Source organism: Myotis brandtii, unplaced genomic scaffold, assembly GCF_000412655.1.
Source record: "Myotis brandtii unplaced genomic scaffold, ASM41265v1 scaffold1076, whole genome shotgun sequence".
NCBI lineage: Eukaryota > Metazoa > Chordata > Mammalia > Chiroptera > Vespertilionidae > Myotis > Myotis brandtii.
The window spans coordinates 650,180-664,641 of record NW_005353663.1 but is presented as its reverse complement, the minus strand read 5'-3'; the positions used below and the strand labels follow the sequence as shown (position 1 = coordinate 664,641).

The following is a 14,462-nucleotide window of genomic DNA, read 5'->3' as shown; positions in this document are numbered from 1 at the left end:
CGTAAACAACCTGCTTCCCTATTTATAATGGTCTGGTCCTCTAGCAACTTCAGCGTGAACTTATAGCTAATTTGCCTACAAACGTCAGGTGGTCATAATAATCTGGCCACTCAGTGTATATTTACATAAGTGAGATCATGCTGCATACAGAATTTCTACTTTTTTCCAGAAAACATCCATTTCCTCATTTTACTCCTAAGTTCTGTAGCGTCGGTCTTAATGAATGCATAGTATTCTATTATGGGATGTATGTTTTATAACCATTTTGGGACATTCAGGTTGCTTCCAGTATTTTGCTACCATAAATAATTCTGCAATTCACATCTTTATACATAAAACTTTTCAATATTGCTGTATTGGACAAAGACTTGAGGTTGCAAATCACAAAATATAATTCACCCTGGCGTAAGCCAAAAAGGAAATGTATTGCCCTGCATGGCTAATAAATTAGGGTGGAGATTGGCTTCAGGCTGCTGGACTCAGTTGTGTCTTCAGGCATCCATCTTTCTGTCCCCTGGTCCAGCTTCCCTCGCTGCTGATTTTATTCTCAGACCTGCTCCTTTACATCCTCAGAGAAGAGACAGCAGCCCTTTCCTGGAATTTCCAGCAGAAGTCCCACGATTGAGGCTCACTAGCACCCCTGGGGTCAAACACCTATCCTTGAGCCAGTTGCCAGGTCAGGGTTGAGGCAATGTTCTGCTTGGCCAACAGGACAACCCTACTCCCTCTCCCACCTCACTCCCCATCACCCTGGCACTGCACACATGGACTTTTTGCTGTTCCGTAAACCCACCAGTCTGCCCTTCACCCAGAGCCACCGCTCTTGGTCCCCTCTGCCCCCCATGTCCTCACAGCTTACTACCCACTCACATCCTTCAGCCCACACTTAGGGACTTTCGAGATCACCTCTCCACTCTCTATCTTCCTGCCTGCTCCGTTTCTCTTCATAGATGTATTACTACCTGATGCTCTGCTATATATTCATGTGGCATACATGTGAATTACTTGTCTCCTTCCCTGGGAACCATGAGGGCCAACACTGCATCTCTATTCAGCCTTCAGTATATATGTATCAAGAGGTAATGAATGAGTTGGCCAGGCCAGGTACATACTTACCCATAGGGTCAGCCTACACCAAGGACAAGAAATGCTTGAGGGAATGGTGTGATCCCCCAGACAGAATGGGGGGGGCCATCCCCAGAACACGGGACTGGATGACACCCAACACAACTTCAGATCACTTTCTAAATCAAATTCCCAGGACTGGGACTTCAAAGGTTAGGAGTGTTTTGAGTTTCTATTTCGTACTTCAGTTCCCTTTAAAAACAATCTTTCTCCAATGCAGACCACATCATGCCCCTCCCCAGCTTAAACTGGTAACTCCCCATTACACTGTGAGTACCCTGGCCCCGAGGCCCGACATGACCCAGTCTCAGCCTGACTCCTCAGACCTCTCAGGATGCAACATGCTGGCTTTGGCTTCTGCCCTGGAGGGAGCCCACTCCCTCTCACCTCGGGATCCTCACCCTTCCCCTTCCCTCTGCCTAGCAGGCCTGAATGCGGGTCTGGCCTGCCCACCACCTACTCTTCCTTCCTCAGCCCTCAGCTCGAATGTGCCCGCCCGCAGGAGGCCCTCCTTGGCCACTGGAACAGCACTGCCCTCCTGGCTTCTCCAGAGAGCTGTGGGGATTAACCCATCAGCAGTTAGATTGCTCATTTCCTCTCATCTCTCATTGAAGCCATTTTCTTAGAATGCAGCTCAAGAGATGGAATTTTTTTGGACCTTCACTGCATGGGACCCAGAGAAGAAGCAATAGGCTATTTTCTAACAGATACCATTCCCATGTGAACAAGAGCAGGCACAGGCCATTACAGCCAGGAGTGTCACAATAAGGCCCCAACAGGATTTTCCTTTCTCAGCTCATTTAAGTAAAAAAGATTCCTTTTTGTTGCTAGTGGACTCAAGGGACCTTTCTGAAAATGTTGCAGTTAGTAAATAGTAGGGACTAATCAGTTCAAGTATTTGGACTGTGGATGGGCATCATTTCTGTGCATTCTCACCCCAAATTATTCCATTATTTTAATACTCTGATTTACAGAACCCTCCTCAATCCGTGCATTGTTAACATTAGAGTGTGTGTATTTTTGTACATTAATTTTTAAAGAATTTTTAATTTAATAAAAAAGTCTTGCAGAAAGAGTTGATCTATATAAAAAGTATTTAATACAGAGAACATCAAAGCACCCTGCATCAGGTAAAGGTTCCTATGACACATATCAGATTATACTAATCAAATCTCCCTTTACCTAAAACGAATTCTGTTTAAATACAAAACAATATCCTTCACGTCCCCATCTTTTCCTGACAAATCTTCAGTACCACCTAACTTGGGGATCACAGTTAATTCAGCAAAATAATGATTGTGTTCTTCCAAAGAAAATAGCGAATACCAAGTTTTCTAGTTTAAAAATAGCACCATTGAAGGAAGGGGGATATGTCTTTTAAGTACAAAGTTCCTAAACAAGTGATTTAACAAAATTCATGCAAAATAAACTTTGGTTGGTTTTTATAAGTCTCCTGTGATCTGGAGTGGAAAACAGAAGAGAGTAGAAAGACAAAGCAAAACAATAACTTTGAAGAATCAAAAGACCCACACGCACGCACGCACACACACACGCACGAACACCCTGATAGAATATGTTCCTTGTTTCCTGCCAGCTGCATCACCAGTCGGGGACCTCAACCACAAAAGGTGTTTTCACGTCTATCTTGCCACTGTTGACGATGGAGCAGTCGGTGAGTGGGCGGTCGTGTCCATCAGTTGCCTGAAGTTCTATGGAGTGGACCACTGTCTGGTGAGAGAAAAGCGGACACGAAGTTCACTTCTCACCAGCAAGAATGGCAATCAAAAGTGAAATCAACACCAAGTCTAAAAGCCCAAGTGGGAAGTAAGTTGTTTTTTTTCTATGATAACAAAACTATACAAGCTAACTATGGAAAACTTAGACTATTAAGGAAATTTATATATTAAAGAAAATTGACCCACTACCTTACTGATTAGAGAGCATATTTATTTATTTCCTCATTTCTTTTTATTAGCATTTTATTTTCTGAAAAAAAATTAGATATTTTTGTAAACACGTACCTCTAATTAAAGATATTTCCACTCACTTGTTATAACCCTAAGTAACAGTAAACATGGAGTTTGAGTCCATTTCAACTCCACCTGTCATAGGTCCAGGCATCATCAAATGGGCCAGATTTAGAAAGGGAGCTTGTTTTGGGTTTGCTCATTTAAAAAATGACCCAAGTTGCCTGGCTGGTGTAGCTCAGTGGTTGAGCATCAACCCATTAATCAGGAGGGCAGGTTCCATTTCTGGTCAGGGCACATGTCCCTGTTGCGGATTGTGGGCTCTATCCCCAGTAGGGGGTGAGCAAGAGGCATCCAATCAATGATTCTCTTATCATTGATGTTTTTCTCTCTCTCTCTCTCTGAAATCAATAAAAATATATTTTTTAAAAAAACACCTGACCCAAGCCATTAATCCATACATAGTTGAGTATAACACTAATGTAACCCCAACCCCACAGGGATGCACAGGCCTCTTTCTCTGCCGTAGAGATTTCACAGGCCCACATACCACCTCGTGTCACACTAAAGGCCTGGCCACGGACGGGGAAAGTCAGCTTCTGGTGTTTCCCAAACACGGCTGAGACACAAGTAGCAACAGAGTGTCTGAGTGCCTTGGACATTCCAACCTCTGGCTGACTTAGATCGCTTTAAGATAAAAGGCCAGCATTCTTCTAATAATATATATTTCTAAATAGACTGTGTGCAGGCACACATGTGTACCTAACACAGTGACTACACATCCAAATAACCTGTAGTACTTTTAAAAAAATGCTTATTTAATGGTTAAAATGGAAAATCCCGTTATGTATATTTTACCACAATTTAAAAATGCTTATTTATGGGCCCACCTCTGGAGGTTCTGCTATAGCTCTGAGGTGAGGTCTAGAGATCATCTGGGTCACTTTGTTAACACAACCCAGATGATCTTTGGAGAATCAAAGGATGGAATTCAGGAGATTCCCTCAATTTCCTGAAACTATGAAACATACACACACTTTTTTTTTCCTGGAGAGAAAGTCTATAGTTCTCATTAGTTTTTTAAAAAGTTTATAACCCATAAAATGTTAAGGAATTTTCCTCTAAGACCAAGCAGCAGGTCTCCTAGGAGGCATACCAACTGATAGAAGGAAACTGTTGCTTCAATTAGAGCAATAAGACATAAGATCTAGAAGGCTGGAAGAAAAACCATGACCAGAAGAAGACCACCCAAAACTTGTACTCTTCAGTTTTCTTACAGCTTAGCATGATGTTGCATTAAAAAATATTCATTGAATGGATGAGTAAATCAGTTTATATTTAAACTATTTAGAACTTGGTTAGGCCCAGTAGTCAAACACCCAAACTCATTCAACACATGCATGCCCATGTTTAGCTCATTCAAAAGCAAAGTTCAATCAGAGACTTGAAGAGTGATGACATTCATTATCATTTAAGACTAGATTTTGGCCTGTGTGGTTGAGCATTGTCCCATGTACCAAAAGGTCACTGGTTCGATTCGTGTAAGGGCACATGCCTGGGTTTCAGGCTCAATTCCTAGTAGGGGGTGTGCAGGAGGCAGCCGGTGGATGTCTCTCTCTCACATCCATGTTTCTCTCCGTCTCTCCCTCTTCCTTCCTCTTTCTCTAAAAAGTCAATAAAAAACATATTTAAAAAAGAAAAGACTATATTATTTTCAGGGCAATTATGGCTCATGAGAACATAGGCATGCCCTTTATTGTGATGGGATGTGAAGTGACATATTAAGTGATATGTATTTGCCCTATCCCCTCTCATCCCACTTGCTAATGAGAATTCTATCTTTGACAGCTCAGGTTGGGCACTTCCTTTCCTTGTAAAGGAGCTTCTGAGTCGGCCAGCTCGCTTCCTGGCTTTCTGTTGGGTAGAATCAGAATAGCAGGCGGAAGTTGTGGAAGAGTTGCAATGAGTGAGATTGGTTTATTTAGGTTTGGATGAGGGAGGCAGAACAACTCACAGGAAAACAAAACAAAATGAAATATGGAAGAAGACAAGGAAGGTCCAGGGTTGGGCTGGGCAGACCTTCCAATAGCCAGGAGCTGAGAGAGCTACTTTGGGCAGTTGTTAAGGAGAAGAAATATTGAAAGTGGAAAAGAATGAGGACTTTAAGAAGTATTCCTATGGATTATGAATTGGATGCCTTTGGTATTTTTTGAGTCAGCAGCATAAATTTGAATTCTATTTAGTAATATTGAATGCTATACTGTGTGTCTCTAAAGGTGACTTATGTCTGGACTGAACCGCATGGGGTGCTAGGGGTTTTTTTTGTTTTTGTTTTTTATTGTGGTAAGAAACACATAATGTAATATTTACCATCCTATCCATTCCTAAGAGTAAAGTTCGACAGTGTTAAATATATTCACATTGTAGTGCAACGAATCTCCAGAACTTTTTCGTCTTGCAAAACTGAAACTGCATACCCATTGAACATTAACTCCCCATTTCCTCCTCCCCATGACCCCTGGCAACCACTATTCTACTTTATGTTCCTATGTGTTTGACTTCTTTAGATACCACCTCATATAAGTAGATTCATACAGTCTCTTTATGACTGGCTTATTTCACTTAACATTCTCAAGTTTCATCCATGTTGTAGCATGAGACAGGATTTCCTTCCTTTTTACGGCTGAACTATATTCCGTTGTATGCACACACAGGGCCCTAGTTTTATTTGGTACCTTAAATAGAGTTTCCATTTATAACGAGTAGTGAGCTATATTAACTTAAGTACTCAACTTCTCCATGTCAAGTCCTCAGCTTCTGCCCCAATGCTCCTAACAATTAAAATGCCATACCATTTGTAATTTATTCACCTCGAAAAGGCCAGTCAGCCTCTTATAATGATGGATCTCTAACAAGCACCATTAAAATACTCATTGAAAATACTCATTATAAATATAAAGCTTTGAATGAGAAAAATAATATATCAAGTTACCATGCCATCGATGACTTTTCCAAATACCACATGTTTGCCGTCCAACCAGGAGGGCTTGGTCAAGGTGATGAAGAACTGAGAGCCATTGGTGTCAGGCCCGGCATTGGCCATGCTGACCCACCCAATGCCATAATGCTTCAGTTTGAAGTTCTCATCTGGAAATGTCTCACCGTAAATGCTTATACCTGGTGAGACAGAACAAGAAAGAGGAGATTCAACAGATGTTATATGAAAGTCAGTTCTTCAAAGGGAAACATGAGGTTTTAGTAGAATTGGTAAATAGGACCCAATAAGAGTGGGAAATGGGGAAAAAGATGGCAAAAGATAAGGAGAAATGAAAGGGAGCATAAAGTAACTCCTTAAGGAAGCAGGGCACTGGGGACTGAAACCAACATACACAAACAGAAGCCTTAAATTTGACACAGGATGGCAGCATACCCTCTGGCCTCAACCCAAGGGCCAAACCCTGACCAACTAGTTCAGTGATTTCACTGTAACATGAGAAGTAATTGAAGGGCAAGATGTAATAGTAAAGCCAGATTGAAAGGTGGATGAGCCATTTCATGGCTCAATCTCTGTCCTGAGGTCTAGGGTACCTTTCCTGGGTCACTCCTACCTCGGCATCCAACCAGGGTACACTAAGCACTCAATACTCTTAGCTAATTCTCAAAACAACCCATAGAATAGGTATTCTCATTACTGGTTTGCAATGAGAAACCCAGGCTACAAAACTTGAAAACAGCAGAACAGAACTTGAGCACCTGTCTTTCTGATTCTAAAGCAGGTGCTCTTTGCTGCCTCAGCACTAAGAGCAAGAGCAGCCAGCCTGGAAGTCATTAGGCACAATGATGTCAGGCTCATCAAAACACAGAGGGTGATGGCGATGGGGAACACCCAGTGATCCAACCTGAACAGAACGACCAAAAGCAGGCAGATGGGCTGGATTTCTAGCAAAGCAGCAGGTAGAGCAGAACACATTTTCCCCATAAAACAAAGGCAGAGACTATGAGAAATATATGCTCCATCCTCCAACACCGTGAGTGCCTGTCATGCTCAACCTCTCCCCTTCTGCAGGGCTCCCTATCCATCCACTGCCAGCCCTAAAATCCTGGCTTAGTTAGGACCAGAAGTGGATATCAAAGGCAAGCTGGTTGGTCAGTGACATATGAGGTGACCTGGCAGGAAAGCTCTGCCCACAGAGAAGTTTAGGCTGAATTAAGTGATCCACAAGGTCCTATCTCCAAAACTCAGAGAATTTTAATTCAACTCATGCATGCACACACTTGCACCTGCGCGCGCACACACACACACACACACACACACACACACACACACACACTGGCAGTGAGAAAGAAAAATATAGAAAAGGAGACACAGTAAAGCTCAGTCACCATTCCTGCTGGGCCCAAGGGGAGGATAGTGGGATGTCAGTCCAGGAGGGGATGGTGCGGGATGCGGGGTGGGGGGGTTGCTGATCCTTGAGCTGCAGGCTTTTCCAGTGAGACCCTGCTCCACAGCAGCTGGGATCCCTTCCCTGCGCATCCTCACCAACCCCATTTACCCAAGTTACCTGCTCCATGCTACTTCCCTGCAGCTTGCAGCATTTTTGCAAGGGCTAAAGGTAATCTTCCTGAAGTGCCTGGCAAATCCAAACATGTAATGGTAGGCATTTTGTTATAAATAAACCATTGCAATAAACATACAATTAGCAATAGTGCTGGAAAATGGCCTAGGTTTCTTGAAAAAGTTAGCAGTTTAATATCCACCAAAACTGGCATTTGACCATTAAAAGTCTTAAATAAATTTAAATTCTGTGTGGTTACATGTACCACGTGTATTCAGGAAGGGAACTCACTCCATTTCTGAAGGAAAATAGCCCAGGGGGCTGGGTAGCTGGAATCCTCCATCAGAAACAATGGTCAGGGAGATTTGAAAGTCTATAAATTTAATTAGTTGTATTTTATAGAACTCTAACTTTATTTATAAAAATTAATTTATATTATAATTTTGACAACTCATCTATTGATTTTTTTATTATTAAAAAAGCTGACAATGAAATGAAAGAATTTTGAGAGAAGGGGATAAATTCACCTGTAATCCTGCCATCTAAATGCCAGTCTCGTCCTTCTAAAATGATGCCCCCAGTCTTCCTCCACCAACATCCAATTTGTAGCGAGCTGCTACCCCCATAAGCACAGTGGTATATTCTGCCTTCCCTTCCTGTGGCAGACAGCTTTCTGTACTGCTACATACCAGTAGTCTAGCATTTTAATAACTGCTAAATAGTCTACTAAATGAACATATTTCCGCTATGGGGAGATAATGAACACCAAAGTAATACTATTTAAAATTAGAAGGCCTTGCTCATTCATATCTACCAACATTTGGCCCCCAAAACTTCATCCTTCCTAAAGAATTCATTTGGTGGTCTTTATGACTTTGTTCCTTAAATCTTAGAACTCAATATACTGGGTGAATATACTGGCTTAATTTTAGGTTTCAGTTTGTTAAGTGGAAAAGGAAAAATACAAAAGACAATTTACCGCCAGTGCCATCCCCATTGGTGAAGTCTCCTCCTTGAATCATGAAATCTTTGATGACACGATGAAATTTGCTTCCTTTATATCCATATCCTTTCTAAAGAGATTATGTCAATTGAATATATAAGTAGATATAACCCATACTGAAAGATAAACCCCAGTGTTTATCTGAAAATAACAAAATGAGAAAATTATACAAAATACCTACAGAACTTGATTAGGCCTCTGCAATAATTCACTGTTAGAAATTATCATTAACTGATCAAATTAATAAATATAAGTAAACAAACAAACCATGGAAGTAAAGTATTAATGTGGATTACTAAAAAAAGAGCAATCTGCATTTTCACTTGATGACTGTTTCCCCTCGATTTCTAGAAGCCTCAGTGTTTTAAGGACACCGAGGGCCTGAAGAATACAGGTTTTATACAAAAATGAAGTAAAATATTGCAAGATGTCTCAGGTCCACCTGACCTACTAATTAAATACTTTTTTCCCCAGAAGACATCTTTATCTTGACTTAAGAAAAGGAAGATCCAATTTGTGCACAAAAGAAATAAGCTGAGACATACCTCCCCTGTGGCCAAAGCGACAAAATTGTCCACGGTCTTGGGCACAACTTTTCCAAAGAGGCCAATCACTATCCTGCCAACATCTTTGTCTCCAATCCTCACATCCAAGAAAACCTGCGTGTGGTTGAAAGGCAGAGCAGGAGATTATGTGGAAACGCCACGTATACAAGGTAAGTGAAAATGAAAATCTGTGAATTGATCCACATACAAAAGCCCTGCCCACCAGTATTTTACAGAGGAGTCATGAAGGAGCATGATATATGTTAAAAGAACTCTAATCCCATGTTTTGGGTGCACTTTGCTCGCACATATTCATTCAACAACCATTTATTGAGCACCACCTAAGGGCCAGACACTGTGGTAGGTACTGGGTTTCACGTTTGACTCAATACTGTCAGAGTTGGCCAGTGAAGTCTTCAAGAATTCCACTTCCCCACACACCCAGACAAGCACTGCTGCTACTTCCTGTTTCCCAGTTTGTGGGTGAAGGTTAGAGTGGAAACTTTCTCTTCTGAAAGGTAATGCTCTCTCATCTTGGCAGAAGAAGAAAAATTGGTGAGGAGATGAATAGGCTAGCCATCCAGATTTAATTTTTGGAACTTCAAACAGTGCCACTTTCCCAGTGAGTTCTCAATAGACATCTGCAGCCAAGGGGACTGCAAAAGATGATCAAATCGCACGCAGTCCTCCCAAAGGCCTGCCACTCACTCCCTAACCCTAACCCTAACCCTAACCCTAACCCTAACCCTAACCCTAACCCAAGCTCAGTAAGGCACCAGGTCCCCAGCCTCACCTAAAGTTCAGCAAAAGTTACACTCAGGTCCTGACGAAACCTTTTCCAAGCATGTCAAACTCGCGGCCGGCGGGCCACATGCCTCGTTTAGTGGCCCACTGGCCACAAGATTGACATACTTTGTCATGTTACACAAGTAACGTGTTCTTTTACTGTCCCAACGTTTTAGGACAGAAAAAAACACATATCCAGAGGGTTAAGTGTGAGTCGCTCTTTTTGCAGATAAACTTTAAAGGTTCTCTTGGACTTTAAAAAGAAGCTTGTCATCTGAAATGAAATTATATCCATTTTGCTTCACAAATCACTGTGTGAAGATGATTCGGAGACAGAACACTTGAAAAGGCCATGGAGTCGAAGGGCATTCTATTAGCGAGTTTAGATTATATGAACCAATTTAATGTTTGAATGGATGTGGGAAAAAGACATCCAAGAGATGGCTTTAAAAAATATAAGAAGGGTTGTCAAAGAAAAAGGATGTCTTACAGTTGAGAAAAATCACGAAGTAAAGACTGTCCACCTTCAGTTTAAGATAAGAGCTTCTGCCGATACATCAGCTCGTCTGCCGTGAGTGATGTGATATTTAGTGTTCCATGTGGTGTTTTACAATTTTCACATGGCAAAGCAGTAAACACTGTGTTAGTATTTATCCAGTATAACTGTAAGAATACATGGAAGACCTTGAGCTGAGGCAATGATGTAGAGAAGAGCAATGCAATGAGGCTGCGTTAACCCACACATGAGCCTGGTCCTGTAGAGCTTGTCTCTACAAAGGGATTTCCAAGCCAAGGAGTAAATTCTTTAAGGGGCTATAACAAAGTAGCACCAGGAAAAGAATCAGGGGCATAATTTTAAAGAAATATTGTATAAGAGACTAGAAAAGCCTGCCAGACTTTTAAAATAAAGCGGAGCAAATAAAGCCCATGAATGTTTAGAAAGTAAAGAAAATAACATCTGGGGAGCCTGAGAAGTGCTTTTCATCCAGCCTAACTCAGTAAAAATCTTATTGTCTTGCACTCAGCCTTACTGTCTTACACTCTAATGGAAATGGAGCTTCCAGTCCCATAGAACAGAAAGCGCATATACCAGTAGCTTTAGTATAATGGGAAATCGAATTTTATCAGAAGACGAGTACAGATAAAATAGGGTTAGAGGTGCTGATTATCCGCGGGGACCAGGGCAGGCTTCCTGGAGTTGGTACTTGGATCCCATGTTGCACTCTAGGGGTGGGCATCTCAGTCACTTCTTGTTTTCCCTCGAAGCTGCCCTTGAAAGTGATTTGAAAATTATGGGGCACTGGAGGTGGAGAGAGGTGAGGGAAGAGTGAATAGGCACTTAGGTAGCCTGACCCAAACCCCTGTAGGGTTCATCCTCTTCCATCTCCACAGCAAAGTGAGCTGTGATGTCAACGAAACCCAGCTCCACCACTAACTGGCTGTGAGCTCTTGGTCCTCATCTGTAAAACAGACGATTCCCTTCAGGTCTGCATTGCTGCAGGGGGATTAATAACACCAAAAACTCTAACAACTGAGCTCTTCAATCAGGAGCACACATCAGGGCTAATCACTTTACCTGCTCTATCACATCCAGGATGCAAAACTTTCATGAGCAGATATTATCTCCATCTCCATTTTACAAAGGAGGAGCCAGAGCCTGAGACATCAGAGAACCTGCCCAAGATCAAGATCACCCAGCCTTAGTCTCACGGCCACGCCACAGGGTAGAAAGTGCCAGCACGCTGTGAAGAGTACAGCTGCAAAGGGGGCGGCATGACTTCCTACACTCTGGGTGCCTGGCTATACAGAAGCCTTGGCTCTGCTGGAAAATGCAGGGGCCACGTCAGTGGATTTTGAGGCCAATGAGCCAGAGCCCCCACCTGAGCCTCTTTGGCTGGGCAGGAAGCTGAGGCAGTGGCCTGACAGCAGGATTCAGGGACAAGGTGAGGGCCAGTAAAGTGCCCTGCAGGCGGACAGCACCACACACCTCATTTACAGATTCCTGATTTTAGAAATCAGAGGAAAAGCAAAAGACTGCTAGGGAAAAGAAAACAGTGGAGCAGTGGCCAATTAATCTACTTTTCCCCACTCTGAGAAATCATTTTTAATGTCTCCATTTTCAGGAGATCTTGTTGCTTTAAAAAGTTCACTGAAAGTGTAATGAATCCAACAGAGTGGAACCTGAAGAAGACTAGCCTACGTAATCCTAGAATAGAACACCTGGAAACTTCCTCAGTGACAGCACCTTAAACCAGGGGCTGAGATGCTCCAAGCTCCCCTCCTGCAGCCACAGCTTCCTCCTCTCCTCTATCCCTCCCTCCTCTCGAGTTTCCCAACCCAGGCACCCCCAGAGGTGGTGACTGACTTGCTCTGGGGTAGGCTCTGCATTGGTAGGTTTACAACTTCCCGGGTGAAACTTGCTCCTAAATATTGCAGGTGACACCCTCACACCAAGAAATTCCTCAGTTTATCTGAAATGTTCACATCTAACTGGTCCTCCTGTATTTTATCTGGCAATCCTAATCCCTTTCCCCTTTCCCCCTATCTAAACTGTCAGCAAGTCTTGTGATACCTCCAGAATCTATATCAAGTCCCTCCTTGCTCCCCATTTCCCCCATTACCGCCCTAATCCCAGCCACCATCATCTGGACTCTGGCATGGAGCCCAGCATGACCTCCCAGGTCACTCTCCGGAGACTGAGCCACCACAGTAATGGTTTAAAAGCACATATGAGATCCTGTCAAACCTATGCTTAAAACCCTTCGGCAGCTCTAACTGCACTTAGAATAAGACCTCAAATTATAAGACTAATTGCCTCAAAACCCACACTCCTAACTGTGACCTCTGAGGCCCTGCAGGATCTTGCTGCTGCTTAGCCCCAACCTCACCTGGAGCCACGCCCCTCTCCACCCTGCCCTGAAGCCACACTTCCCAGGCAATCCAGCCTCTTGATGGGAGGATGGCTTTCCGGTCTGGAGGCCTTTGCACAGGCACTAAGTTTGCCTCCCTACGTTTTTGCCAGGCTGGGTTTCTTATCCTTCAGGTATTTTTAAATGTCACCCAGTCTATAGTGGGGTTTATTTCCTTCACCATTTCATAATTTCATGAGTTTTATGTTTATCACTGTATCCTAATAGGCCCAAATATATTTGCAGACTGGAAGAGCCCCCATCCCCTGCTTCAGCTCTGTGGCCTGCACAAGCCACTTCCCCAAACTAGATAAGCCCAAAAGATCAAGGGGCTGGGAGTAGAATTTGCGCTGAAAACAATCAGGCTAAGTTTATCTCAGGCAGCCCCCGCCCCCAAGGCCTTTTGGTTCACTCAGGGTACATCAGATGTGGGGCTGAACTTCCCCCTTGCAGCCCCTTTGACACTCCCTCGCCCCCTCTCAGGTGGGGTCTGCGGTAGATGTAAGGGTTCTACTAGCTCCACAGTACCATGTCCACGGTGGAACACGGGGCTGGTTGTTAAGACTGCGCGAGCGGCCCCTTCCTCCAGATTCCAAGAGACTACCGCCCAGAAGTTTTTCTAGCAGTAGTAATTAACAGCCCAAGCATCCCCCCTTCCCCTCCGCCTGTCTCTCCCTGCGCCCTGCACCCTGCCATTATCTTCTAACATAGGGTAACTGCTGGGGAAAAAAACTGAAGCCACGAGGGCAGTCTATGGCAGATTTGGCAGACACCCCCCACCCCCCAACCCGCCCCTAATCGAGACAAAAAGGCCGGCCTCACACAGGTGCTGCCTATGCCGCCAGCACCACCCCAAGCCCAGGGTCTGTCCACCAGCCGCTGAAGTCTACGGGCGCACCTCTCTCTCCCAGGGGAGGACCAAGCTCCTAAATGGAGGAGGTGGGCTCCCTCCAGCACGGATGGTAACGCCTGCCCGGACACCACCCACACCCGCGCAGGGGCTGTGCTGGGCTCTCCCTGCTGGGTGACATCGCCGGCGGGCGCCCCTTGCTACCGCCGAGCTCGGAGCACGTCTCCCCCTCCCGTCTCCGTCCCCCCGCACTCCTCCCGCTTCAGTTCCCAAGTCCCCGCCACGCCGAAGGAAGTGCCTGGGCCGTCCCCTTCCTGGAGAGAGGGCCCACCGGTTCCGGAAGTTTCTCCTAACCCCTGAGCTGGCCACCTCGGACCCCCGACCTGGGAGGTCAAGTTCAAACAAACGGCGGCGGGGACGGGCTAGGGCTCGGGCCTTCGCCCCCCAAGTCATCCGGGAGGGTGCCCCCCCTCCCCACCACGAGCACTTCCACCACCGCGGCGCGGGCGATCCCCTCGCACCAGCCTGACGCAGCCGCCCATCCTCTGCCCCCACCCCTTCCCGCTACCCGACACAGGGATCCCGGTCCCCAAAGCTCCCCATCCCTCTGCCCGACAGGAGGGGACGTGCGTCCTCCACTCGGTCACCTTGGCCGTCACCGTGGGGCCTCGCTTGCGGACGCCCGCGGACCCCGAGGCCCCCGCAGAAAGTACAAGCACGC

At 44.7% G+C, this 14,462-nt stretch overlaps 1 protein-coding gene across 1 annotated transcript; it reads right to left on the bottom strand.

The window, feature by feature from the left end:
- Window positions 1-2,201: 2,201 nt before the first annotated feature.
- Window positions 2,202-14,457, bottom strand: PPIC (peptidylprolyl isomerase C (cyclophilin C); the record flags this gene model as incomplete). Its single annotated transcript, XM_005857134.2, has 5 exons — window positions 2,202-2,853; window positions 6,085-6,269; window positions 8,628-8,721; window positions 9,197-9,310; window positions 14,389-14,457. Coding segments are annotated over 5 exons (591 nt in total), but the record flags the coding sequence as incomplete, so codon positions are not given.
- Between the last annotated feature and the right edge of the window lie 5 nt (window positions 14,458-14,462).